Source organism: Enhydra lutris, unplaced genomic scaffold (assembly GCF_002288905.1).
Source record: "Enhydra lutris kenyoni isolate GAN:26980312 unplaced genomic scaffold, ASM228890v2 scaffoldscaffold24, whole genome shotgun sequence".
Classification (NCBI taxonomy): domain Eukaryota; kingdom Metazoa; phylum Chordata; class Mammalia; order Carnivora; family Mustelidae; genus Enhydra; species Enhydra lutris.
The window spans coordinates 8717939-8745532 of NW_019154108.1; the positions used below are offsets into that span (position 1 = coordinate 8717939).

General features: G+C 40.4%; 1 protein-coding gene across 1 annotated transcript in view; it reads left to right on the forward strand.

The window, feature by feature from the left end:
* The window catches only part of LOC111150884 (serologically defined colon cancer antigen 8), a 259368-nt gene that overhangs the window by 133501 nt on the left and 98273 nt on the right, over positions 1-27594 (forward strand). The window contains exon 13 of the mRNA XM_022508562.1: positions 6939-7081. Coding sequence (XP_022364270.1) covers positions 6939-7081 — 143 coding nt within the window. The remainder of the gene's footprint in view (positions 1-6938; positions 7082-27594) is intronic.

Genomic DNA, 27594 nt, shown 5'->3' on the forward strand with positions numbered 1-27594 from the left:
ACATTCCTTTAGAGTGACTTGTCAATCATTTTCTACTGATCACACTCATGGCTTATGATAGCAATCATTGTGCTCATTTTATTAATCTTCAGATCAGCTGAGATTTGGCTGATCTAGGCTTCGTTTGACTAGGTGGCTCTGCTTTGGGTGATAGTTTGTAGGTTGTCTGGGCTGTGATTTGGGTTTGGTTCTGCTCCACAGGTATTTATTCTTCAGTCCAGGCAAAAGGGGTAGCAGCTGTCCAGGGCATTCTTTTCTAATGGAGAATCACCAGAATACAAAAGCAAAGCCAAACCACATAAGTATATTTATGACTTACGCTTAAATTATAGTCACAAAATTCTATTGGCCAAGTGAAATCACATGGCCAAGTCCAAAGTCATTAGGAAGAGATAGTGCATTCCATCCCCAGTAAAGGGAGATAGGAGTGAAAATTTTCTGAACAATAAAGTATCACATTACCCCAAAACCATTCTTTGTTCACTACTTCATTCAGAATGTGAAATGATAGCCAAGTATCACCATGCATTTGAAGAAAGCCTCTAATATAAGGGATTGTCTAAAAATAGACAAGCAGAAAAAAAGGAAATTGAGGCAATATATAATAGAGTAGAGGAAAACACTTAAAATACTATAACATTCTAATAAATAAGATATTATATCCATTAGATAAAAATAGCATGCTGTATAAAACAGTGAAAACAAGAAATATCTCCTGGGAATGAAAATTGTGGCAGAAATCTTTTCTTAAATTCAGTGGACGCTTTGAAAGATGAAGTCAAGAGAATCTTCTAGAAGTTAGAATCAAAAGATAGTGAAATAGGAAATAGACAAAAGTTAGATGATAAATCCAATGGAGACAAAAACCAATGTCCAGGAGTTCCAAGAAGAGGAAATATTAAAATGTATGACATCAAAATATTTTAAAATAATAATACAAGAAAAATTCCCCAAACTGAAGAAAATAAGCGTCCAGATTGAAAAGGGCCCACTGAAAACCTTTCATGCACAAAGCAAGAATAAAGTCCTGTTCTAAGGTCCAACATTGTTAAATTTCAAAATGCCAGGGGAAAGTAGAAATGATTATTAAAGCTTTCAGAAACAAAAAACCAAATCAGAGACCAAGTACTAGGAATCAGAATAGCATAGCACTTTTCAATTGCAATATTACAATCTTTAAGACAGTGGAGTAGCCCCTTAAAAATCCCAAGTAGAGAAATGGATAAAAGACCTCAACATGAGGCAGGATTCTGTCAAGGTGCTGGAGGAGAACATGGGCAGTGACCTCTTCTACATCGGCCACAGCAACTTCTTTCAAGACATGTCTCCAAAGGCATAGGAAACAAAAGTGACAGTGAACTTTTGGGACTTCATCAAGATCAAAAGCTTCTGCACAGCAAAGGAAACAGTCAACATAACCAAGAGGCAACCCACGGAATGGGAGAAGATACTCACAAAAGACCCTACAGACAAAAAGCTGATATCCAACATCTATGAAGAACTCCTCAAACTCAACACTCAAAAAACAGACAATCATGTCAAAAAATGGGCAGAAGACAAGAACAGACACTTCTCCAAAGAACACATACAAATGGCTAACAGACACATGAGGAAATGTTCATCATCATTAGCCATCAGGGAGAATCAAATCAAAACCACATTGAGATACCACCTTACACGAGTTAGAATGGCCAAAATTAACAAGACAGTAAACAACAAGTGTTGGAGAGGATGTGGAGGAAGGGGAACCCTCTTACACTGTTGGTGGGAATGTAAGTTGGTGTAGCCACTTTGGAAAGCAGTGTGCAGATTCCTGAAGAAATTAAAAATAGAGCTACCCTATGACCCTGCAATTACACTACTGGGTATTTACCCCAAAGATACAGATGTAGTGAAAAGAAGGGTCATATGTACCCCAATGTTTATAGCAGCAATGGCCACAATTGCTAAACTGTGGAAAGAGCCAAGATGCCCTTCAGCAGACAAATGGATAAAGAAGATGTGGTCCTTGTATGCAATGGCATATCACCAAGCCATCAGAAAGGATGAATACCCAACTTTTATATCAACATGGATGGGACTGGAGGAGATTATGCTGAGTGGAATAAGCCAAGCAGAGAAACTCAATTATCATATGGTTTCACTTACTTGTGGAACATAAGGAATAACATGGAGGACATTAGGAGAAGGAAAGGAAAAGTGAATTGAGGGAAATCGGACAGGGAGATGAAGCATGAGATTGTGAACTCTGAGAAACAAACTGAGGGCTTTGGTGAATGATGAGCCTGGTGGTGGGTGTTAAGGAGGGCACATATTGCATGGAGCTCTGGGTGTGGAGCATAAACAATGAATCTTGGAACACTGGAAAAACAAAATAAAATTTAATACATAAAAAGTAAACCTAACCTCATAGAAGAGTAAATGAAACAAGATGGGATTGGGAGGGAGACAAACCATAAGTGACTCTTAATCTCACAAAACAAACTGAGGGTTAAGAGGGGGAGGGGGGTTGGGGGGGGATTATGGACATTGGGGAGGGTATGTGCTATGGTGAGTGCTGTGAAGTGTGTAAACCTGGCGATTCACAGACCTGTACCCCTGGGGATAAAAATATATTATATGTTTATTAAAAAAAAAAAAAGTAAACCTAACCTCAAAAAAAAATCCTGAGTAAAAATTAATTTCAACATAGATTTTTTTTATACCTAGCCAAACTATCAGTGGATACATAGAAAAATGACATTTTCAGGCATGCAGATAATTTAAAAATGTATTATTCATATATTCTTTCTTATGAAAGTTACCTGGAGAATGTACTTTAACTAAAAAAGGAAGTAAATTGAAAAATGGGATGACTTACCAGCCAGAAAACAGGAAACTCTAATAGGATCATGTCTAAGGCTTGACCCAAGACAGAGATCAATGAGGCCAGACAGAGGCACCAAGAAGAATATATCTAGGGGGAAATTTTAAAAGGAACTGGTTATTTTTCTGATGTGTTTTACTATTTGAAAATAAAATATTGATGGGTATTTGACAGATCTGTTTGAACATTGGGGAAGAAATGTCAGGTACCTAAAAAAAAAAAAAAAAGCTATTCAAAAGTAGGCAGTTAATTCCAGAAATAATAAAATCTTGCATAAAAATTGAATCAAAATAATATTTGTCTCAGGAGTGAACAATATTTCTATAATCATTATAATATAAATGAACTAGTGACTTATGATTTAACCAGAATTGTTAGATGGGAGTATGAGATAAGTCTGTTGAGTGACCTAAATTGTTACTTTTTTACTGTAGGAAGTCAGTAGATAATGTTTAATATTGCAAAATCAAGAAATAGCGTTATAAGTATGTCATATAAAATATGAAGATAAATATCAGGAAAGTAGACAGGGTGAGCCATTGAAGATCGGGCTTGGAGATGGGTACAGGGTAGAGCATGGGCGCTGCCCTTCTTTGTTATGAGCCGTTGAGTACTATTTGACTTAAATTAGGTGAATTACCCTGATACGAAAAACTAATGAATAATAAAAATAAAGTTACATATGTCCATGATCAAGAAGAAAAAAAAAACTTCCTGTGGTATAGAAGACTATAAACAGTAAAAAGTCTGCTTTTCTCCATATCTGATCCTTGGTACGATTCTCCTGAGAAAGCCACTTTTAACAGATTCTACTTTTAGTTCTCGTGTTACATTCAGTAACCACGAGAAGTATATCTTTTGGTAAAGTGTAATGCTCTCTGGACTTGTGTTTGCCTAGGTAGCCAGACGATGGGGGCACCAAACTGCACTGTAGACATTGCAGGTTAATGGAATACTTTGGGAGTCATATACCACTGGCCTCTGACTGTTGGTCCTTTATCCCAGAACCACTCTGTACAGCCAGGCAAGCAGTGCTGACCTAGTTGGGTGAGGCAAAGGGTTATCCTGCCAGGGGGAGCATGGCATTTCTGGCAAGAGATCCCTCCTCTGACTGTTGGAGTTGGTGCCATGGCAGATTTTCCTGACTCAGGGAGTAAGTGTTGAGCCCTGGTCCAGCTGGTTAGACTATTTGTTGATTTTGATGATCTGCACCAATAAGCTCTTTTTCTGGCACAGACAATCAGAAGCAGTAATTTTCCATCTTCCTAAGAAAAATGCTTTTTGCATTTTGCAACTGTAATAAAGTTTTATTCCGTTTTCCTCTGAATTCTGGGGAAAATTGTATTGAATTAAGTCAAGAACTCTGGTGATAGCCATATATCCTTTGGCCCGTCCATTTTTCTACTTGCCCCACCTTGCTCTCCTTGAAAGATCAAAGAGAAAACAAGCAGCAATAATAATACTAACTGTGTTTTATTCATCTCTTCCTATGTGCTGGACACTCTGATAAGTACTCAGCATCTCATTTAATCTTCCCGATAGCTTTGGGAGCTTGCTACCGCCATTACTCCCGTGTTAAACTGCAGAATCTGATTAACAGTCGAGTGACTTGTCCAAGGTCACACGACTGGAAAGTGCCAGAGCTGTGTCTGAAGCCCTGATTTGTGTTGACTTTGGGGGCCCATGTGTGTTTTGTTTTGTTTTGTTTTTTCAAGTTTTTATTTAAATTCTAGTTAGTTAACATATATGGTAAAATTGGTTTCAGGTGTAAAATTTAGTGATTCATCACTTACATGTAACATCCAGTGCTCATGATAATAAGCGGGGGCCCATGTTTTTCTTTCTGTGTTTGATTGGCTTTCAGTGCAGCCTCTGACTTTTTGTTATATGAAAACAAGAAAGCAGCTGATTTGTACTCCAAAGGCAATTACCACACAGTGCTTATAAAAATTGTCACATCTTTTCTCTTTAAGAAACTTTGGGATTTTATACATTTTCTGTTATTTTTTGGTATCTTCTAAATTCAGAATTCTGGAATCGCCTCTGATATCTCCTGATACCTCTCCTTTTATTTCCATGTATTCACCAACTTTACGTTCATTTGAAGTGTCTCTATTCTCACGTCTAGAATATTGCAACTCTCTTCGTGGTCTCCCTTCTGCCCACCTCTGCCATCTTAAATTACTCATAAACAGTTGTTTTAAAGAGGAACTTCTCTCATATTGAATTGTTTAAGCCATTAATATCTCTCCATTATCTATAAGAAAAATACAGCTTTATTAATCTGGAAGTAAGTCAAGACCTTTCACGATACGGTCTCATCTGTCATTCGATGGTTAATGTGCCCTTACCTTCTTCCCACTTTTCTTGACCATGCTAATATTTCCCTAATCTGACCTATTGAAGCACAGATTTTCTTTACCACTCACTTGTTTCTTATGTATTTTGTATTTTGATAGTTTTGTGTGCGTGTGTACATCTCATTTACCCACCTGAATTGTTAACTCCTGAGTATAGGGATAGAAGCCCTCTGAACTCACCGTGATACCTAGGATGGTTTCTTGCATATAGCATTGTGTACAAAATTAGTGAGTGAATTTTTGAAGTTTTAAAGTCAACATTATTTCCAATTCTATACACATTTGCTTTTGTTAATTGCATGTTAGGCGAATAAAACTTAATAGACTGATGTTTTTTCATATCTTAAATTATATTAAATTATGGGATTAGAAATAAATTGGTATAACTTTATCAGTTTGAAATATTTTACAGAAACAGATCAGTGGCAGTTAGTATTCTGATCTGAAATATATAGGAAATCTACTCTGAGTGAAAGTGATAGACTCGTTATTGTGTAGGTTTTTGAAACTAAAAATATTTGAGAACTCGTTATAAGTTGTTTTATTAAATTATGGGTAATATACGGTTTTGATGGGGATAAACTGAATATTTATGGTGTAGTAAATGTCAGAAAAACCCGAATCATTATTTTATCTTGCCTGATGTGTTAAATGCAGTTGGAAAGTGCTCAGCGTATTGTGTAATGACATCAGGAAATTTGAAATGTACTTAAATACTAAGTTTAAAACACTTTACTTAGATATGACTTTGTTTTCCAAAAGGAGATTGCATTTTTGTGAATTAAAATTGCTTCTTGCTTTCTGCTGAATGTGAAAATGTTTCTACCTTTTACTCCCTTTTATTTGATTTTCTGGTTTAAGCACTCTGAATATTTATCTTTCATTTTTTTTTAAATTGTAGATGTTCCATGATAAATATTTCTACTTTAGTGTATAAATTATTTAAAACCTGCATTCTATATAAGGTATTTTTGCTTTGAAATATTTGAGTTTCAGTAAGATAAGGATAATTTCATCCTGAGACCAAATAATAAACTATCATAAATTTTCATTTATTTTAGATGTTCACATTTATTAGTCTTAGAGTGCTTTTGTTACCTTTTTTAGTACCATTTTAGTGTAATATTATTTTATCTCAGAAATCTCGTGTGCTCTAAACGCTTAAAGGTTCTTGTGCCATATTTTTTCCTAAAATATTTTTCCCCAAATGATATTGAGCATCATAATGATGCCTTCTTTTACACCTCACATTTTTCTAAAAGATGTATTATTTTACCCTTTAATTAGGCTTTCAAAACATCCAAATGAAACCATAAATACACCTTTCAGAGTAGTCACGTGTAAATCACTGCATGCATCTGATCTAATCTCACAAACAAAAATGTTATATTTTTAAAGTAGTGACATTTTTAAGTTCATATTTTTTAAAGGGACCGAGCCTTAAGAATGAAAGTACAGACTATCCATTTTGACTCCTCTCATTTAATCATTTCATTCCTGAAATTAGGCTGCATCTTCCGATCCAAGAAAACCTCACTAATGTGCATTTTTGGCTGTGTTAATTCCCTTTGTCATAAAATGGAAGCTAGCCTCAGTTTTCTAATAATTTTTCATCACATTAAAATTCATAGCAAACATAAAAATGAGAGAATTTTGAACTCAAGTGCATATAGTTGATACGGATGCTTTCCCCCCTCTCCCCTCCACCTAAGGAAATAGAGAAATTGAGATCAGAAGTGAGTGAAAGCGAGCAGCACTTGGAACAGGAGCAGCAGGAGGCAGCCCGGGCCAGAGAGGAGTGCCTGAAACTGACGGAGCTGCTGAGTGAATCCCAGCGCCAACTGCACCTCACCAGGTACTCCCTAATCCCATCACGCGCCAGAGCCCCCATTCCGTCCCACTGGTTTCTGCCGCCCGCTTCCCCACAGTTGCTCCAGTTAGTCTTAGTCATTCGATTCACACACAGCTTTCAGGCATATTAAGAAAAGTGGAGATGTGGTAAGCAAAACACCCAGACATGTGAATGATGAGTGTGGCAGGGATTACTGATATATTACAAAACCTTTCATCGACAATGCTCAAATATTTAGGAGGTTCTCTACCAGTAGGAGCAACATGACATATTTCTCCTACCACCGCCACTACCTCTCCTGTTAATTCTGTGTCTAATAAAAATGTCGAAGTGAAAGATCTGAGGAATATATTTAGGAGAAGAATCAGATTCTGTCAGTGGTGAACGAGACAAAGTAAAAGACACCCTCGGGTGCAGGCTGAGACGGAACGCAGAGAAGATACAGAACTTGAGTCCTAAGGAGGTATAGAAGTGAGAGATGAGCTTGATCGACAGTGTTCACATTCAAACCGTTATTATAACCGTGCTCTTGTGGTTTCGAGTTACATGGTTTCTGTCACAAGATACTGCAACGTGATTATCAATGTCATACAACTTTAGGGAACGTGTGGCTCAGCCCTAGGTGACAAGGAGACATTTTAGGTAGCAGCACTATATAATCCGCTGTATGGAAAAGGCACGCACGCACACACACGCACGCCTACACACAAATGCACATACACAGAGGAAATTCAGATAGAGGTAGCAGAAATTTCACATTACCAGAGAAGTGGTTTCTTCTCACTTCGGGTTTTAGTACAGTTTTTCATGTTTCACAGCAAGCATTTGGGTTTGTTCAGTTCTGAAGAGTTTTTCAGTTTTTATGGAGAACTTTGTCTAAATACACATGGAAGTTTATGAGCTTCGGTTTGGTTCACAAATTAGAAAAACGCTGGTCTTCTAATCATAGTAATATGTTGAATTTAAACTATGAAAGGGGACTGATCCCTTTTACATTAAATATGACAATGTAATTCTGAGCACGGTATGATAACAGATGGAGAAAAGCACCACTTGAACAGCCTGCGTTTCGAGAAAAAAATATCCTAGAGGTTGGTGAACCTCCCAAAGTTTTGGGTTAGTGTTAAGATGCCTCTAGTTCTGTTAAAATCAAACTTTGTTAAAAACATTTTGTTATGATAATATTCCAAATGGTTTGCCAACTTCCCTTTTTAAACGGTGAAAGAGAAAAGGAGGAGAAAGGGAACAAGCATGAAAGAAAAGAAATCCTTTATACACATGAGATATCTGGAAAAATCCCAAGAGATAAAACACTTTTATGAGAAGAAATTGCCTAATACGGTAGAATAAGAACGGTTCTTTTAGTGCCCATTCGAAGTATTGTCTTGTCGAACTGAGAACATAAAATGTTAAAACAGTTCCTATGGATTATTTAATCCCAGAAGTTTCGAAATTTAGCTTCATCATGATAGTTAATAGTTTTTCTCCTGTCAGACTTCTGTTGGGAAACAAGCATTTGTGTGCTAAGCACTACTAACCCACAGAAATAGGACAGCTTTCAAAGTCTCAGTGTGGCTAAGCTTCAGTAAATAAATATTAATGCTGGTTTTGTCCCCTTCGCCATTCTGTCTTATTCAGAGAGTTAATTTCTGAAGTCAGAGTCCTCCAGGGAATTTTCCTGTGCAGTATCAATTTGTACTGTCTGACAAGACCAGTTTCTTGCAAATAGAGCATATTTAAGGTACAGCAACTGCTGAAAATGGACTAGTGGTAACTAATTCCTTTGTTCTTGAGAAAAACGGTTTTGCTTGGTTCCATAGAAAGCTTTTTCTGTTGAGCTTTATTTACAGCAAGTCTACAAAAATTGAAAACTAGTTTTAGGGAAAAATAAAACTTAATTACCCATTTTCTAAGCGCAGTACTCTTTTGTAAGCATTTCACATTTAGTCTGTGTTCGTGTTTTATAAAATCCACATTCATAAATTTAAAGATGACAATTAAAAATGCAGAGAACTGCGTGTAGCTCTCTTTTGCACTGAAAATGTGGCTTGGTTGTTGGGCTAAATATTTCTGATAGACTTTTTTTGGGCTTTTTTAGAGTTCGCTTTTCCTCGACAGTCTTTATTGATTCAGTACAGTCAAGTGTGTGGCTGAGAAACATTATGTCTTTCTTTCCTCGCGTAGACCAGCCAAAATAAATAAATCCCACACAGGTAGCTTAGTGTTAACGTAAACATTTCAAATGACGTAGTCTGCACAAAGTTTAAAATCAAATATGAAAGCCATGTTACAAGTAACGATGAAGAATGCAGATCTCCCAGGGCGAAGAAAATTTAAAAACTGGAGTATTGATCTGTAGATCCGTCTGAAAGAAAAATAAGCTATCACGTGTCTGTTATTTCCCTTTATTGTCTAATTAGATTTAAAAATGGAAAATAGAGGGATGCCTGGCTGGCTCAGTCGGTACAGCATGTGATTCTGATCTTGGGGTTGTGAGTTCGAGCCCCACGTGTGGGCATAGGGATTACTTTAAAAAATGGAAAATAGAAATTCAACATTTATTGAAAGACCCAACCAGTAAGTGTAACATTCACCCAGTCAGCAGATACTTATTGAACACCTACTATCTTTCAGGTGCATTGCTTAGTCTTGGGTAGGGAGAAAAAAATCAGATTCAGTTTTAACCCTTAGGCTTCTCACACTCTACCAAGCCAGCTGCATATATGCAGTTATAATCAAGTGTGAGAATACTGAAGTAATAGAAATACAGCTACCAGAGGAGCACATAAGAAGGAGAATTGGCTCACTACATTGGAGGTGAAGATGATGGGGAAAGCTTTCTGGAGGAGGAATGTTTGGTAGCTATTTTGAGTAATGAATGCTCATGAATGCAAATGAAACTGCTCATGAATAGCAGTTCTCAAAGTGGAAGAAGCTGGGGTGGGTACCCCGGTGGCTGGACCAATATATACAGAGACGTAAAGATGGGACGGGACACAAACTCTACAATCAGGTTAGGTGTGTGGCAGGGGATAAGCCTGGAAAAGGCAAACGAGGATTAGAGGAAGGGCCTTGTCTATATTCTGGAGTCTTGGCCATTCTGAGAGTCATGGGTTACTCCTGATATATTTTTAAGCAAGGCTGTCAACATGATCACGTCTTTGGGTCGGCATTTTGACTCAGCAGTGTGGAGAGTAAACTTGGAGAGCTGATGTAGGAAACAGGAAGACCAATTAGGGCAGAGTCAGCAACTACAGCCTATAAATATGGCCCATTGTCTCTTTCTGTCTGTGAGCTAAAAATGGTTCTTGTATTTTTTAAGTAGCTGGGGAAAAAACAAAAGAAAAATAATGTTTTATAACACATAAAGATTATATACCCATAAATAAAGTTTTATTGGACACAGCCATGATTATCATTTATGCATTATGTATTGGGGCTATCATGGCGAAATTGAGTATGGTCCTCAAAGCCTTCAAGTATTTATTGTCTGGCCCTTAGCAATTTACTAACCCCTCAGTTAGGAGGCTGTGTAATTCAAGTAAGAAGTCAAGAGAGCTTGAACTTTAAACGGGTTCAAATATGTATTTAAAGAAGGTAAATGAAGGGTAATTGAAGACAGATTACCTGAGGAAGAGATGATTGACAGGGCCCCTGATTAGAATATAAGTCCCAGTCCAAGGGGTAGTAATGATGTCCTGCGCCGTGGCCTTGCTGGTAAAATGGAAGGGAAATAGCATCTTTAAGAGGAATTTAGGGTAGCAAATGAGAGGGGCCAGAATTAAAGATGACTCCAAAATTTTTAGCCTATGATAACTAGGTGAATTATTATTTTCAGGAGGGGACTTAAAAGGAGTAAAAGAGGGAAATAATACACTGTATTTTGGGACTTGGGTGGAGATGTGCAGTGTAGGTCCAGTTTGAGGAAAAAGGTCAGGACCTGAGTCTCTCTCTTCTTTGGATGCTTTTACACAAAGCTACTAGGTGTAGCCGAGGAAATGGGCGAAAGCATGAGAGGGCCATGACCTTAAGAGTGGGAGAGCGGAGAGCCGCCGGCCAAGGAAACCGAAGGAGTCATCTGTGCCTAAGAAAGAATACGGAATGTTGGAGCAAAGCCACATGCTCTTCTTAGGGGACTCCCCGGGCCTCCGGGTGTTGAGGAAGCTGAGTTTTAGAATCTTCTCCTGGGCATTCGCCATCTTTGCAACATTTGACACGTTACTTAATTCTTTGAACCTGCTTGTTTACATATAAAATGAGGCTGCAACCTGATTTCTAAGTTTCCATTTAGCTCTGATCGTCAGTGATCCTAATGGTGATTGATGACATCTCATGATGAAGTGCCCATTTCATGATGTTGGGCATTTAATTTGCCAGGAGTATTCTTTGTTTAAGATGTTTTCTTAGGGGGCCTCTGGGTGGCTCTCTTGGTTGAGCATCTGACTCTTGATTTTGGCTCAGGTCATGATCTCAGGGTCCTGAGATTGAGCCCCGTGTCGGACTCTGCACTCAACAGGGAGTCTCCTTGAGTTTCTTTCCCCTTCTCCCTCTACCCCTGCCCCACCCTTCTCTCTCTAAAATAAATAAATAAATCTTTTTTAAAAAGAGATGTTTTCTTAGTTTGAACTTCAGAGAGATTTCATGGAGACGTGCCATTTGCATTCATCATAACTTGGCCTCTGCTGACCTCTCACAAGGGTCATGGACCCTTCCAGCCCTTTTCACCTGGCACTGCCAATTCAGTATTCCTAACAACTATCTTGACTCTGTCACCTGCTCCTGAAACCTTCCCTGGCACCACACTATTACAAAAGGTCCAGACCACTCGCAGGTAACGTTCCGAGACAGGGTCCCAGTCTTCTAGTTTCATCATCGTAGTCACGAGCTCACGTCACAAGCCAAGTTGCACTTTGGGGCTTTTTTCCCCTTCGTTATTCTCTACACCTAGAATACCCCTTTGACTTTCTCTAGCCCTATGATAATATTACCTCCTTTTTCCAGGTCGCTCTGAAATCCTGATTTTACCACTGTAGCCCTCCTGGATGGCCCCGTTGCCACAGGGGAGCATGTCTCCTTCTGAATCCCTCCCACTCAGAGCAGAAGGTTCTCCATCCAGAGTGAACTCCTCAAAACAGGGACAATGAAGATATGAGAAAAATGAGTTACTACTCTGAAGGGTTTTATGTACTTGCTTTTCTTCCCTTCTGGAATGTGCTACTCTTCAAATGAGGGATGAGAGGTCTTATTAATGTTCTATATCTCAGAGCATCTGGCTCAGCCCCTTGCAAAGAATTGGAGCTCAGTAAGTCATTTTAGGGATGGCCAACGTATTGCAAGTTTATGACTGTTCTTTCAAAGCCTAGTATTTTTTTTAAAGATTTTATTTATTTATTTATTTGAGGGAGAGAGAGACATAGCAAGAGAGAGCATGACCAGGAGAAAGGGAGAGGGAGGAGCAGACTCCCCTCTGAGCAGGGAGCCTGGCACAGGGCTTGATCCCAGACTCTGGGATCATGACCTAACATTTAACCGACTGAGCCACCCAGGCACCCTCAAAGCCCAGTATTAATAAACATTTATATATATATATATATATATATATATATATATATATATATATACACACACACACACACATACACACAAACATTAGTAATAATGTATGCTATTATACACACATACACACATACACATACATATACATATAATACACATATAAACATACATACAACAATGTATATTACTACATAGTACATATTCATACATATACACATTACTATACATACATGTATAGTAACAATAAACATTAATATATATACATATATATTTTTTCAAATATATCAGGGTAAAAAGTACAAGATGGAGATAAGACAGAAATAGCTTTTTTCTTTTTTAACTTTGTATGCCCCTACATATGTAAGTATAGGAGAATCAAATGATACTCATTCTAACAATTAAAGTAAAGTTGGTAAAATATACCATGCTCTCACTTAAATATGCTCCCTTAAAAACCACACACACACACACCCAGAGTTCCAAATTAGCATTCTCTATGACTAAAGGTGGCCCCTCTGATAGAAACTTACAGGCCGGTAGGGAAGAAAAGAAGATACACAAAGAGCTGGTAAAACCAAAGAAAAGATCTAGAAGAGAGATTCCAGATAAAGTATTACAGGGACAGAGCAACAGATAGCCTCTTACTGATCTCAGGGGCATGTGGAAGCAGGTAAAGGGGAACAAAGGTCATTCTCCATAGGGGAGACCGTGGCATTGGCAGGGCACGCCTGTAGACATGAAGAACATTAAACACACACAGCCTGTCTTTGAACTATCTAAGAGCATCAGTCTCTGAGATTAAGAATATATCCATCTTAAGATCTACCTGGTACCATGCTACATGCAGTAACTCTTTAAAAAGATGAGGACAGAGGTCATGGCTAAGGGCCCTGGCCATCTCTTACCCAGCCCCTTCTGTGTTCCAGGACCTGAGCTCAGTGCTTTTCGTTTAGTGCCCCCCCCCCCACAGTCCCTGCCTAGAGCTCTAGAAGGTGCAGTCATCTTCCCCTGTTTTACAGCTGAGGGAACCCAGGTACAGAAAAGTGAAAGGATCCGTGTGAGGTCACTCAGCTGCCATGTTATAGAAGCAGGTTTTCAGCCCCGGTGGTTTGCCCTCCACGCCTCTACCGTTACCATCCCGCTGGAATTCGAGTGAATTCCTAGGAAAATGACTAATGCAGTTGTTCCCGCAAACACAACTGGAGGAACGAGGAGTGTACATTTATAATAAAAGGAAGTGTCAGCTGCCCCCTCGTACGCTGATAGAAGTACACGTCAGTGTGTCTTCATCCTGGTTTGGGGGTCAGTTGCATTAGTCCCTTAACATACCAATAACGCCGCTGTCGTTCTCCTTTGCCTTCTTCGCTTCCTTTTTCTTTGGAAAGCGAGGCCTTTCCAAGAAGGTGGAAATTCCTTCGCCTACTTGGTTTTTGACATGTCCACACATTTTTAAAGAGCTACGGGATTTTAGTCCCTCTCACAGGACGACCACTTCCATCCATGTAGGTAGATCACTTTATGGCGCAATGGATTAAAACAGCCCGTTTCGGAGCGGTCGTATAATTGTCGTCGACCAAAGTTTACTGAAGCAAACATTCTTCTCCAGACCCACGGCTGTACCTGTACTGAAGCATATTCTTTCGACTCCTTTATCTTTTTCTCAGGCCTGACCTGGAGGGGGATTAGCGCGGGCGGCCTCCTGTTTACCATCCAGTGAATGGAGAACGGGAGCTGAGCTCAGTGCGCAACAGAAGGGAGGCCGACCTGCCCTTCACCTTGCAGACTGGAGCTCGGCTTCCACAGCGCTGCCTTTCACATGCGCGCTTCCTCTCTCCCCTAAACCCTGTTTTCAGTGCTAGGTGCTTCAGAGAATTCCTCAGAGCAGGAGTCTCTCGGAGAGCCCTGTGAAAGGGGGGTCCCCTGCTCTTCCCTGCTCTTGTGATCCAAACGGGAAGGTGTGTCCTCTGACGCGGACAGAGAATAATTGAAAGGCAGTGTTGGTATCTTTCTGAAAGTGAGACAGTGTGGACTGGAGGGGGCAGTGGCTTGTCCTGTTTGGATGGCTGATTTACTGGGGAGAGGTGATGAAGTCTGTCTTCCCAGAGCATCACAGAGCGTCGAGCTTCCGTGCAGTAATGACTGCAAATGCTTTCTTGACTGGAGTTGTTTGACCTCTCCGGTTACCAGGAGGAGTCAGGACTTGGGTTGAGGTAACAGAAACCCAGAATGGGGGAACTGATTAGTTCTGGTAACCAGACCATGTAAAATCCAGCCGCAGCTGGTGTCAGGCTCTCCTGGAGCAGGGACTCGGGGCCACCCCAGTTTGCAGTCCATTTCTGTCCATCCCAGCGCTTGACTCCTGTCTTAAGGTTGGCTCATTCCTTCACGTTCTCCCACACCATGAAGTCACCTCCTTTCTTCCGAACTGCAGGTAAAGGAAATGCCCTTGATCCCAGACTGTAAGAATGTGACTTCCTGTCTCCCCCACTTCTGATCACACAGCCACCCCTTGGATGCACTCATTGGCAGCCTCAGCAGCGGCACTGGAGTGAGGGAGGGGAGGGACACTGAGCAAGGGGAAGAGCTCTCACTAGGGGAACAGGGGTCCAGGGCCCTGGGGATGTCAAACAACAGGTGTCCCCTTCTGTTGTCTTTTTAAAAATATATAATCCCTTATTTTTCCTTCGAGGAAAAAAGTGCAAAGAGGGGAAAGAAGAGTACATCTCTGTTCACGTCGGTGTGTGAGTGATAGTCTCCATTGTCAGCACGTTACAAGGCCAAGGAGGCAGGTTCGTCACAGGATCGCTTTGTGGTTTTCTTTAGAGAACTCTCAGAATGCTTAAAAAGAGAGGTATAGAAAGGATGCATAGATGAGCCCTGGCACTGGCCAAGCGCTATGCCTGGTTCCCAGCAGCAGTGCGACAGGAAATGTGGCCTGGGATGGGCTGTAAATGATGAGTCTGCGATAAATGCAAAAATTGAGGGTTTGGAAACTTTTAAATTGCACAATATCCAACCAAGTGCATGATCAGTGGGTTTTCTTTCTTCCCCGCTCCTTCCTTCCTTCCTTCCTTCCTTTTCTTTCTTTCTTTTCCTTCCTCCCTTCCTTCCTTTTCTTGTGTCTTTTAAAACTAAAGAAAAATTCTAGTAATTTGTTTTTTATTTCATTTTACAAACTCATGTTTTGCAAAGAAAACTTTAAGAAGTTAAACTTGTACACGAGAAGGTCAAACACCCCGCCTTCTCGGTCCTTACAGCAAGCCCGGGGAAGCTGGGGCATGAGATGAGGCAGCTGGGAAGCAGGGACGGCGCCGAGCAGAAGAGGCAGACTTTGAACCAGGTCCATCTGACTCCAGAGCCTGTGCTGTGAAGCTCCTGTTCACAAATCAACGCAAAAACGTATTTCAAAGCTACGCAGAAATACCCCTAGGATTGCAGAATCTCGGTTCAGAGGCCAGGAGCAGGTCTCTGGTGTCAGGCTACGTCTAGCACATTCTCCGTGAACGTTGCATAACTTTGTCTCTGCTCTTTCTTCTTCGGGGCAAACTATGAAGGACCTGCTCTCATTTTCAGGTGACAAGTGGCTTAGGTCAGAAGCCCAAACTTCCAATCTCTCTCTTTGTTTGTAAAGGGGACTGTAGCCCTGACATGAAACCTTGCTATTCCTTGAACTTTATTTTTTTTTCCCCTCCTGAGTTTTATTGAAGAATTTTTAGCCTCAAGTTTCCATTTAAAAGTTAAGCTTGTTTTTTTTCCTTGTACTCCTTTCATGAATAAATTAAGCAGAGAACGTGTCAAAAATACTTTTAAATGGATATATGTGCAACCAACATCTTCAAGTCTTGAAATAGATGGCCTTGGTACTGTTTTAAATTGCGTCCTCTTTTCCTTCCCCCACCCGGCCCCCCAGAGAACAGGCTGTCGGAGAGCCAGGGAGGCAAAGGCGTTCCATTTTGTTCTGGTGGACGCTGGGCCGCCAGAGCGCCCTGGGCTCCACCTGTTTGATGGGCGAGGAACCCTGGTCCCGGTGCGGCCCGGGGCGGGAGAGGTTAGAGTCGCAGGCTGCCAGAGAATGTGTCTCTGCGGGTGGGTTCTGCCTAACTTTCCCTGGCTCGCTCCTCTCCGTTCTGTGAAGCCCAAATGTGTGTGCAATGAAAATCGACACCGGGGATGTCTTCTCTCCCTGCCACACAGGCCCACAGCCTGGAGCATGGTGGTGGTGGCAGCCAACTCATTTTCTGAAGAAACCCAGAGGAAACCGAGAAAGGATTGCCCACAGCTCTTGCCCGACTCAACAACAATGAACTTCAAGTTCAGTGCAAATAAAGGAGGAAAAAAAGCAAAAACCTAGAGCTGTGGCTTTAGTAGCCCCAAGTAAGAATATTTTTCTAAAAGAAAGCTCCAATCTGCAGTATTAAGGTAAATTAAAAACGAAAACAACTTGATGTTTAATTTCTTTTTAAACACTTCTTCCTAATTGGAAGTGTTGGCTAGACCGATTATTGAGCATGACTCACTTGTTATTTAATGTTTCCCTGATACCCACAAGTAGATTATACAGTGACTCATTGATGTTCGGTGTTGGAATCAAAGCTCATTTTTAGGATCCTGAGAAAGGAGGAGGTTTGGAGAATATCCAGTTTCCTCGGTGCCCTCCTCGGGGCCATGTCTCATGGGGGACCAGGGCCCACTGCAAGGAAAACTACATTATTAAGCTCCTCTTCTGTGAGATCGGATTAGTGGCCAGTACAGTTCCCTGAATTCAGGAACTCAGAGTGGGCACCAAACGGGTCAGGGAACATTTGGAAGCAGCCTGTATCGCTGACATCCAGCTGACATCCACCTTGGCTCTGCGTGACCTGTCCACGGCAGGCGCCTGGTCACCTGAGGGAGGGCTGAGCGTCTCCCGCCCCGGCCAGCATGGTTGGGGGGAGAGCCAGGCAGAGTACGAAGGGATCTCTTTATCAAAAGAATCCACCCTGTGGTGAGAGCATAATTATTCTAAATGTAGCCATACCAACAACAGAAGTACATAAAATCGAGTAAGAAGTCACTATTGGAATATATGCGAGGGCTGGAGGTGAGGCGGTGTTCGCGATGAGCCATTCAAAGTGGGTTTCAGCAGGTTTGAGGTTTGCTGGTTTTCCAGCAGCGGATCGGAAGTGTGGTTTGCCAGGCTGGGCATAGCTTGATTTTGACACCAGTCCTGGTTCTTCTTCTGAGGACCTTCTGTCACCTTGGGAGAAGTCTCCTACCACACTTTATTTCCTACCGAGCTTAACTGTAATTTTGTGAGGATGTATGTGAGTATGAAAATCACTGAAACTCATTCAGGGTTCTGTAAGTCTGAGGTGTTACTCATCTGTTCAGGGATGATGCTACTAATACGAATTCGTGTAAAATCAATTCACTAGCCATCCCAGCGCTTTGCTCAGGCTAGAAAACTTTAGGGCAGTTGAGACAAGATCGAGTTACTCAAGTCCTTTTTGGCAAGGCAGCGGCCGTGACGAATCAGGGGCACGAAGAGAGTGTATCGTTAAATATGTAACGTCCCATTTCCTAACTCTCACATGGCCCTCTTTGTCTTTGGAGGAAAAACCACCTTGCCCCTCCTTATAGACGCTGTTTGCCCAACAAGAAATAATGAAAGCAGCTCTGCGGGCTCGGGGGCTCTCTGTGCTCTGCCTCGTTGCACGGATGGCCGTTCTGGACCCTTTTCCTCTTTCTGAAATCAGGCCTTTATTCAGGATCAGGCACTACTGAATGAGTCAACAGTGTTGGGGTGAGGAAGGATGATAATTGTATTAAGGAATTAGATAAAATTCATCCACGGTGAAAACAGAGCCCCTGTCGGATCTGCAAGGGGAGCCCAAATTCAGATCCTGCGCTCGGGCTGATTTACACAAAGGCTTTCTGTTCAAAGTGGAAGAGAGGATGACAGCATGAGACAACTCATGTAACTAATAAACTTTTGAGATGCCGTTTCATATGTTTGCTTTTCATTAAATTCAGGAACGGTTGCGACTGTGTTGTTGTGATTCAGTCAACATTTATTCCTATCTGTTTTTCATATACAAAGGCGTAGGGATGCCAGAAAATCAACTGTTAACGGAGAATTAACTTCTTTGGCATGCTTTCATACTTATCTTCCAAATTAAAGAAAATGAAATGGGCAGAAACAGAGTGTAGATTACCTCCTTTTTGTCAAAAATGGTGGGAATTTGAAAATTAATAATAAAAAAGGGAACAGATGCAGTAACATGCCAGAGGGAGATTAATGTGGAGAGTAAAATCTGTGAGCAACAAAACTGAAGCAAACTGAATCAGTGGGAGGTGGTTGTACAATCAAAATCAGGATAAAAGAGAAATTACAAACAACCCTGCACTTGTCAAAGTAGTAGTAATGAAATCCTGACTCTGCCAGCAGCGAGAACCTGTGTTAGCACTTTGGGGTAAGGATGGTAGCCGGGTGCCAGGTAGGAGGGCAGTGCGAGGTTGCTGGGCAGCAGCCATCTTGTGTCGAACAGATGGCACCGAAAGCTGGCAGGGGAGGGGCTCCTTAGCAGAACTAATCAGACAGTAACAGATAGGGCAGCTGGGAAGACTGACCACAGAGAGGGAGTCTGCGGGGTAGCCGAGTGCCATGATGTTTGCAGTGGTGTGCCCATTGGTCTGAGATAAGACCTTGCAATGTCTTTCCCATCAACGGAAGAGCGGAAACTTTTGTTCCAAGAGAAAAACTGAGTTGAACTGTAGCACCGTTGGGGGTGGGGTTGGCCATCGGGGTAGAGAGTCAGGAAGGAAGCATTGTCCATCGCGAAACGTGTGGCGTGAGTGTTCGGTCCCGGCTACGGTGGAACTTCGATTTTTTGTGCCATTTGGAGTGGGGGGGCTGGGAGGGGAGGGGTTCCTGCCGTCCTAATGTGTACAGTGCGGCACGTGGAGTGATCACTTTATGTATTTTATACATCAGAGAGTTTCTGGTACCAAGGCTGGAGTTAAAATTAGAAGAGACTTTTTGATACGATTTCCACCACATATGTCTTTGACAAATGAAGACCCAAACCCACAGACGATACATGCGATTACGCCTAATAATTTCCCAGAACCTAATTGGAGCCGCTTGACCTCCTTTTCTCGCCCTTGAAACTGCGATGGAACGTCAAAAAGCTAGGCATCATTCAGAAACCCCAAACCTTAAAACAAAAATAAGATTAAGTCATTCTGAAAGGAATGAGAGAGAAAATGATCTATTAAATTTAATAACTCATTAAGGAATCATGTTTTTTAAATATAGAGTTGGGACGTTCATGTTAAAACTATTACTTTAACAAAGAAATCCAGATCTCCTACATCTGTTTTTGAACTAGTATATTTCTCTCTCTCTCTCTCTCTCTTTTTTTTTTTCCAGAAGCTTTGTAGCTTGGCTCAATTTATTCATTTTGAAGGGGGAGGGGGAAACATTACCAGGATTTGAAATAGGTGGTATAACATAGCCATATGCTATTTATGCAGCAGTTTCTGCAATAAATCTAATTTGGTGCTGTCAAAAAATTAGACTTATTTGATATAGCAGCACATTAGTAAATGATTGTGGCAGATTTAAAGTTGTCATTTAGTCTCTCCTTACTCTTCACAGAATCTTGCAAATTTGTCTTCTCCCCCTTTGCTCAACTCTGTGACAATATCTCAGTTCTTTGTCCTGCAGTCCTGCAAATATTTTTCCCATCTGAAAGAAGGTCTTGCCTTTAGGTAATCGAGGAAGGCAGTGGAAGGAGGAGTACCCTCTCTGTTGTTAAAAGGCTGTGTGGATAGAGAGGCAGAAAAACCCACACACCGGAGAAAAATCATTGTATGCTCATCATTTTCAGTTCTTAGAAAAGCAGAACCGTTAGTCTCACTCAGAATGTAGATAAATTAAGGCAGGTCAGTTCTCCATTAAGGAGCTGAAGTATTTTTACCTTCCAGCCTACGTCCATATGCTGCTTTGGGAAAACTGGTATGAACGAATGTGAGTGACATCAGCTCTTCGTCCTCACCTAGCAGGGCCCATAGAAACAGCTTCCCTGTTCTCTAGTAAACCTAGCAACATGGCTTCAATGCCACTTTATTTTTGCTGTGAAATTTGTCTTTCAGGTGCTGGTATCAAAGTATCTAAAACTTCTTCCTCGTTTTTCTGTTTCAAAGATAAAACAAGCATCTTACACCTGAGGCAGATAACAGTTAACAGGAGCCTCCGAATTCCTTCGCTCCGAGCCATCGTGATGCTATTTCCCCTTTTCTTTTTCTTCCGCACTTATGGAGGGGAAAAGTGGATGTGTGTGCACACTCACGCATCCGTGTGTGAGTGTAAGTGCTGTTCAGCTGAGCGGCTTTTCATTTGTTTACGTTCTTGCCTATACATTTTCTAAAACAAGCCTACTAGTGTGTTTCTGAAACGCAGTTTGCTAAGAATGCAGCGTTCCTTCACGGTGATTTAAGCAGCTCCTGTGAAACTAGCATTTTGCTAATACTTCTTTCTTTTAGATAGCAAATCAGACCACGGAAGTGATCACATTACCAGTACCCTTTCCATGCTATTCAGAAGCAGGCATCCAGGTGACCAAACTGTTGTCAGGCACGGATTAGACTAAAGAGAAAAAAACAAACAAACAAAAAACCCCAGAAAAATATTAAACAGACTTGCTGGGTAAATTAGATACTAGCTCTGGAATTTTCTCCACATAAAAACAATTTATTTCGATACCATGTTTGGGAAGATAGAGGAGGAAGCACCTCTTAGAATTCATATTTGGTGTTCAAAAGCCACACCTTCAATTACATTGTATATATTACATAAGAATGATTTCTAGGACATAGGGAATTTTGGAGATGAAGAATAGAATTGAAATTCGAGCTAAAAAAGAAGGTCTCTGCACTTGGATTTGAAGCTGTCTTTGTCGGGTTTTGTTTTTGTTTTTATATTTAGCATTACAATAATTTTCTTTAACACATCTGAAGAATTGTTCTGAGAAAGCCCTTTTTTGGGGGTAAATTACAAATATCTAATCAATCAAACCCTAAAGATTCAAATTTTAGATTGCATGTTTTTAGGCTGCTGTTATTAATAAAACCTGCCTGCAACTCTGTGTCCATAAAAAAAGCTTTAATTTTTGCCTTTTCTACAAAGGATTTAGAAAATTTTCCTGGCTTGATTAATTGTACTTAATAAAAGCATATGCAATAGGACAAAATCTTGGGCTAATTCCTCCAAATCTAAAAGCAGTGTTATGAATGAAGTGGCCCTTAGGTTTACATTTAGCTTACATTTATTTGTAACAGTGCTTTCGTTCAAATTTGTGTCATCTCTTTTCTCCTAAAAAGGTGATCTCCCTTTTTCTTGCAAGAACACTGAATCGAGCCATGGCTTTGCCTTTTTCCTAGAGAATACAGTTGCCTAAAATGCTGGGAAATAATGCAACATAAAGTGATTTCATGTCCGATTCATGAAGGGAGGGTGAATACTTGACAGCAGGGGATAACACAGAAGAAATTCACTGGAGAGTATAATTTTCACCTAATTTTTATGAGTTCATTTTCTCCCCAGAACTAGCCTGTTGGTACAACTTCTATTTCTTTAGCTAGATGATGGTGTGCTTGTTGGGCAACATATATTTGAATATTATTGGACCAGAACTGTTTATTTTTTAAATGATGAAATTTAAAATATACTCAATTTGTGTATTATGGGTTCAGTCTTTCAAAGCAGTAACGGAACTGTGTGTTAATATATAGCTTATAATTGAAATGGTACATATTTGTACATTTTAAGCATTTCAGTGTAAAATTTCTTAATTGGAATACTCCTTCCCTTGGCTAATTCATTAGTGAAAATATTTATTCCTCAAGTTAATGCTGTATAGTACGGAGCAATTTTTACATAGTGTAAACTTGTTTATGATATTTTGATTTCACTTAAAAACTTTTATTTTGCTTCTTATACATATAGTTCATACTCGATATAATAAGAAGTGCAGACACACATGAAGGAAATACATATCAGCTGTCTGGTTTTACAAATGATCATTAAAATACCACGTCTTACTACTTTGACTCCAAATTATTGTCTTCTCGAACCCAAAAGTAATTTTCACAAGTGCATTACACAACAGAGCTTCATCTTCTGCTGGTTAGCAGGAGAGGATTTAAATCCATGCCGACAGTTCATTTGACAATGACCTTGAGGGGCTTTGCTTCTTGAAGAAGAAAGCAGAAGCTTGCGGTAAACAAAGTTCACTTCTGACAGATGGATTGAATGACAGAAAGGTTGCGAGTGCCAGAATAGCCCTGGCAGAGGAGGAAATGTTCAGTGGAATCCAACAGGAGAGGAGGTGTGAACAGGTGCAGGGTTGCTGACGGAAGGGGAACCAGATGGAAGGAGCCAGAGCCAGTTTATTTAAAGGAAAAGGCAGAAAACATTGAAAGGCTGTGCGATCAGTGGCTAAAAGTGTTCATAGAGGAAGGTAAAAATTCACAAAGCAAAACTGCACAGTGGGGTAGCTAACACTTAGCATAATGGTAGTAATTTGTGAGTTTAGTTTGGAAGTTGCGATTGAAATACATTCATCTTGGCTCTTGACACCATCAAGTACAGATATTTGAAAGTTGTTTATTTTTTTTTTAAGTTTCTAAGCTTTTTTTAAATCCATCCATTAATTTAATTTTTTTCCAGCCAGAAGCTCCGTTGTGATAATACTAAAATTGTGTCGTCAGCTAGGCAAAGAAAAAAAAAATTTAAGTGAAGGTTAACATTCCATTCAAATTTATCTTGTGATGCCTCAGTTTTGTTCACATATGGGAAGCAAATGCATGCACTGTTGGGTGACATCTGTAATATCTAAGAAATTTGCAATGTTGGAATAGATGCTGTTGGTTGCTTTTGTTGTTTGGAGTCCCTGTTCATTTTGTGAGGTCCAGTTTGATTGTTCCAGAAAGATTAATGCGCTCTGAAATACACACTTGCCTGCCTGATCTGCAGGTTAATTTGTGTTGTTGAGGGTGCCCTGATTTTCACTGACTTTCCGTGACCTGCCCTCAGGCGGACACCTGCAAACTCAAGAGGCATTTACAACAGGAACAGTGTAGAGTGCGGCAAGGAAGCGAGGACTTTCTTGTTTTCTTAGACCTACTAAAATTAAACTTTCTGCAAACCAAAGACATCCGTGCTAATCATTTGCCTGGTCACATCACCCATGCCATTTACGTGGGCCTTCCTCCACCCCTGCCATCCTTGAAATTTTCCAACGTTCCATTACTGATAAAGACTTGCCAAGTGAGGAGTAGCTGCTATGAAGCCATCCCCAAGAGAAATGATGAAAATGTACAATTATTTTGAGATGTTAAAGATCTAGTGATTTATCCGCAAGAGTTTCTGCACACTTTCCACCAAGATTAGATACCCGGGGTGTACCCAGTGAGTGCTGCGTTCACGTCCCCCGTCTCCAAGCAGCCGGATCGGGTAGCTTAACATCGGATTAGGGCGGGTGTTGAGAACATTCTGATTTTAGAGATCACATCTATGATCCATGGCTTGCTTTTGTCAGTGAGAAGAGAGAACTGCAGTTTGATTAGCAGTGATAGAACATATTTATTCACGCCTGTGTTGTTCATGGAGAACCGTGTGCTTTTGGTCATTTCTCTTTAAGACATGGACACAACTGTCTATTTGGAGGAAAAAGAGTAAATGATTTCTTTGAACAGAAGGAAATTGATCACCTGTATTTACAACCAGCTCCAAAATGTGCCTCTTTCCCCTCACTTGTTAAGAAGTTTTCATTTAATAGATACTCTTATTAACCTAAAATTCTACATAAAATTGATTGGGGCATACTTGCCTTAATCGTAATGTACTGAGTTTGCCATCTCTTCCATCCTAGTTCCTGAATACCTTTGTAAAATCTGTTTTATAACAAATACAGAGCCTTTTTATAATAATATAGAATACTACTGTGGTCCTGTTGTGTAAAATAATACCACAGAACTCACCTGAATTATGGGATACAAATTGAAATGTTGGGAAAAGAAACCGTAACAATTAGTCATCATTTGCTTACATCACAAATTAAACGGCAAGCTCTTTATAGGTGGAACTCGTAGCTTTCCAGAAATACGTAAACTTAGCTGTACTCAGCAGTGTGTCTTATGTCATAGGGGTTTTGTAATTTTTTTTTTGAATGAAGGGATAACACGTTGATTATTATTAAATAGGCATTCATTCAGAATTAGCTGTACTAGGCACTGCAGGTTTTTTTCAGTGCAGGGGTGGTGATCCTTTATCCTAGTGGATAAGGTGGATATAGTAACTTCCGTGTGTGTGTGTGTGTGTGTGTGTGTGTGTGTGTGTGTAAAATCTGGAAAACATTATTTATATTTAAAAGTATTCCTTAACTCAGATCCTCGTGAGTGAATGAATTAGTGAAACAAGCCTAATCCAGCCCTCATTCTTGTATGTGAGGACTGAGGTGAGGGACGCTAAGTGACCTGCCCAAGGTCAAGAGTTCTTCAGTGAAGGCTGAGTGTGCAGTCTCCATCTCCGTCCTCTTAGTCTAGCGCTGTTCCTGGTTTTCTTTTCTACATTATACAGCCCTGGTATTCAGTGATAACATGACTTGTCGGAAGAAACCTATTAAAATCTTTCTGTAGGAGTCTTGCACAACCTGTTGCTGAAAGGAAAAACAATTTTCTTTTTGGACTTTTCCTCACGGTTACTAGTTCTTGAAACAAACAGAAGAGCTGTAACTTACAAACAATGACCACTTCTTGGAACACTCCTCCTGGGGGCAGTGGTCAAGATAGCTCCCAGGACACACTGCTTACTCCATGATGAGCACGTTATTCACATTAACTCACTTAGACTCTACTTGACCCTTTCAGGTAGAGTCTGCCATGAGCCCATTTTAGAGATAAGAAAACTAAGGTGTATGGAGGTTACTACCTTGACCAAGGTCACGGCACTAGCAATGAGGCGGAGTTGGGATTCAAGCCTCAGCAATTAGGCTCCAGAATAGGTTTATTTATTACACTTTGTATGTTGCCTCTGGTAGTGGGTGTTGTGAGAAAATCGATTCTGTGATCAATTCCTTTTGGAAAGTTGAATTGAATACGGTTCTTTCCAGCTGGACTTCTCAGAGCCTTGGAAATGCTAACTAGTGCACATTGTGACTCTCTTGGAAAGGGATTTCATTTTCAGCATTTTCCAAATTTATACAACTTATGGAAACTCTTCTATCAAATCTCCACATCTCTCCCAGGAATCAGGTGTTTAGGAATACACTTTGGGAAAACTTACTCTAAATTCATTCATGGTAGGATAATTGTGCCATGTAGGAAGTTTTTGTTTTCTTATCTGCGCCTCTGAGACTTCTCTCCCCGGCCCTTCCATTCATGCAGAGAGCAGGTGGGTTGGTACCTTTCAGCTTTGGTTGAGTCCGTCCTCTAAAGCGTGGGGGAACACGTCTGACCATTCCTTGAATGGTCAGCTGTGTGAGTAACGTTACAATGGGTTCTTCCGGCTGCACCATTCCAACTTGAACTTTATATGTAATAGTTCTTGAAAATAAACTTGGCAAGTAACTAGACCAGTCAGTTGGGCAGGTTTAGGCACCTCTCTCAAAGGTTGACTCTTAGAATAAGATTTCATAGAGTAAAATACCGTGGATGCTTTGGGATATAAATCGTTTCAGAAAACCTTCAGCCAGGAGTTATTGGCCCAGATTCAAAGTCTGGGCCCCTAAATCAGACTCTGCAGTAGACCTTAATCTCCTCCAACTCCTGCTATCCCAGTATTGCTTCCATCTAAGTGTATCCCTTCCAGTATCCTGAAGAAAAGGAGCTACTCATGGATAGTAAGCTCTAGAAGTCGAGAAGGCGAGCACTCCTAATGTGTTAATTTTTCTGTAAATACATTTGGAGGTGCCTATAATTTATCATTATTTCCAGCAGCTCCTTGTGGTAAGATTTTCTGTAAATAATGATGTGGCAGGGATAATGATGGCTGGAACAGCGACTCTCGCGAGGGCTTGCTATGTGTGGTCCTGGCTTCCCACCCACCCCTCCCATTACCGGGTTCGTGAATGCTGAAACCATTCATTGGTTTATCTGAATTCCACAAAGTGCAGATTCTGCTCTGCAGTCAGTGAGAACTACAGAGGCAAGAGATAGCTCACCAGGCAGTGGGATGGTTGATCAAACTGGCTGACACATTGAGTAGTACGACTGCGCAGTCCTCTTGACCAACTTTGAAAGTGCTGAGGTTTTTTTCTTAGGAGAAACAAGTAATGAATGATACAAGGTTGATTATTGGAGATTCAAAAATCTGTTGGGAACAGATTTTTTTAGGAAAAATTTTAGATTTTAGGAGATTACCTCCAGATTTCAGGAGGAAAAATCTCTTAGGGAATCTGCTGTTGCCATTTAACAATTACAGAAAGACTATTAAATGCTGAAGATTTTCCAACTGTATGCACATTTACTTATTAGGAGTCCTAATGCATGTTCATAATGATATTTTTCTGTAATTTGCCAGCTTGGCTGTGTGGAATACTTTTTACCAGGCTTTATAATTTAATTTTCATTATGCATATGTATTTGGGGAGGTGCTTCAAACCAGATCTGATTTTTTTTTTTAAAGCGTTTATTTTGCTTACATTTGTGTAATATGGTAACTGCTTCAGCATTGGCTGTTCTTCGTTTTGTATCAGAATTCTCCTTTGTTTCTCCTTTCAAGCAGTGGTGACTGGCCGATTTAAGTGAGAAATTTGTCAATGTAAAAAGATATATATTATTTTAATAGCTTTTGCTTTTTATAAAAAATTATGAGATTTGATATCTTCATGAAGCACTTAAAGTTAGCAGGTTTTGGCAACAAAAACCTATTGATTGGTGGCCCATGAGGATTGAAAATGACTCTTTGCTCTGAGGAA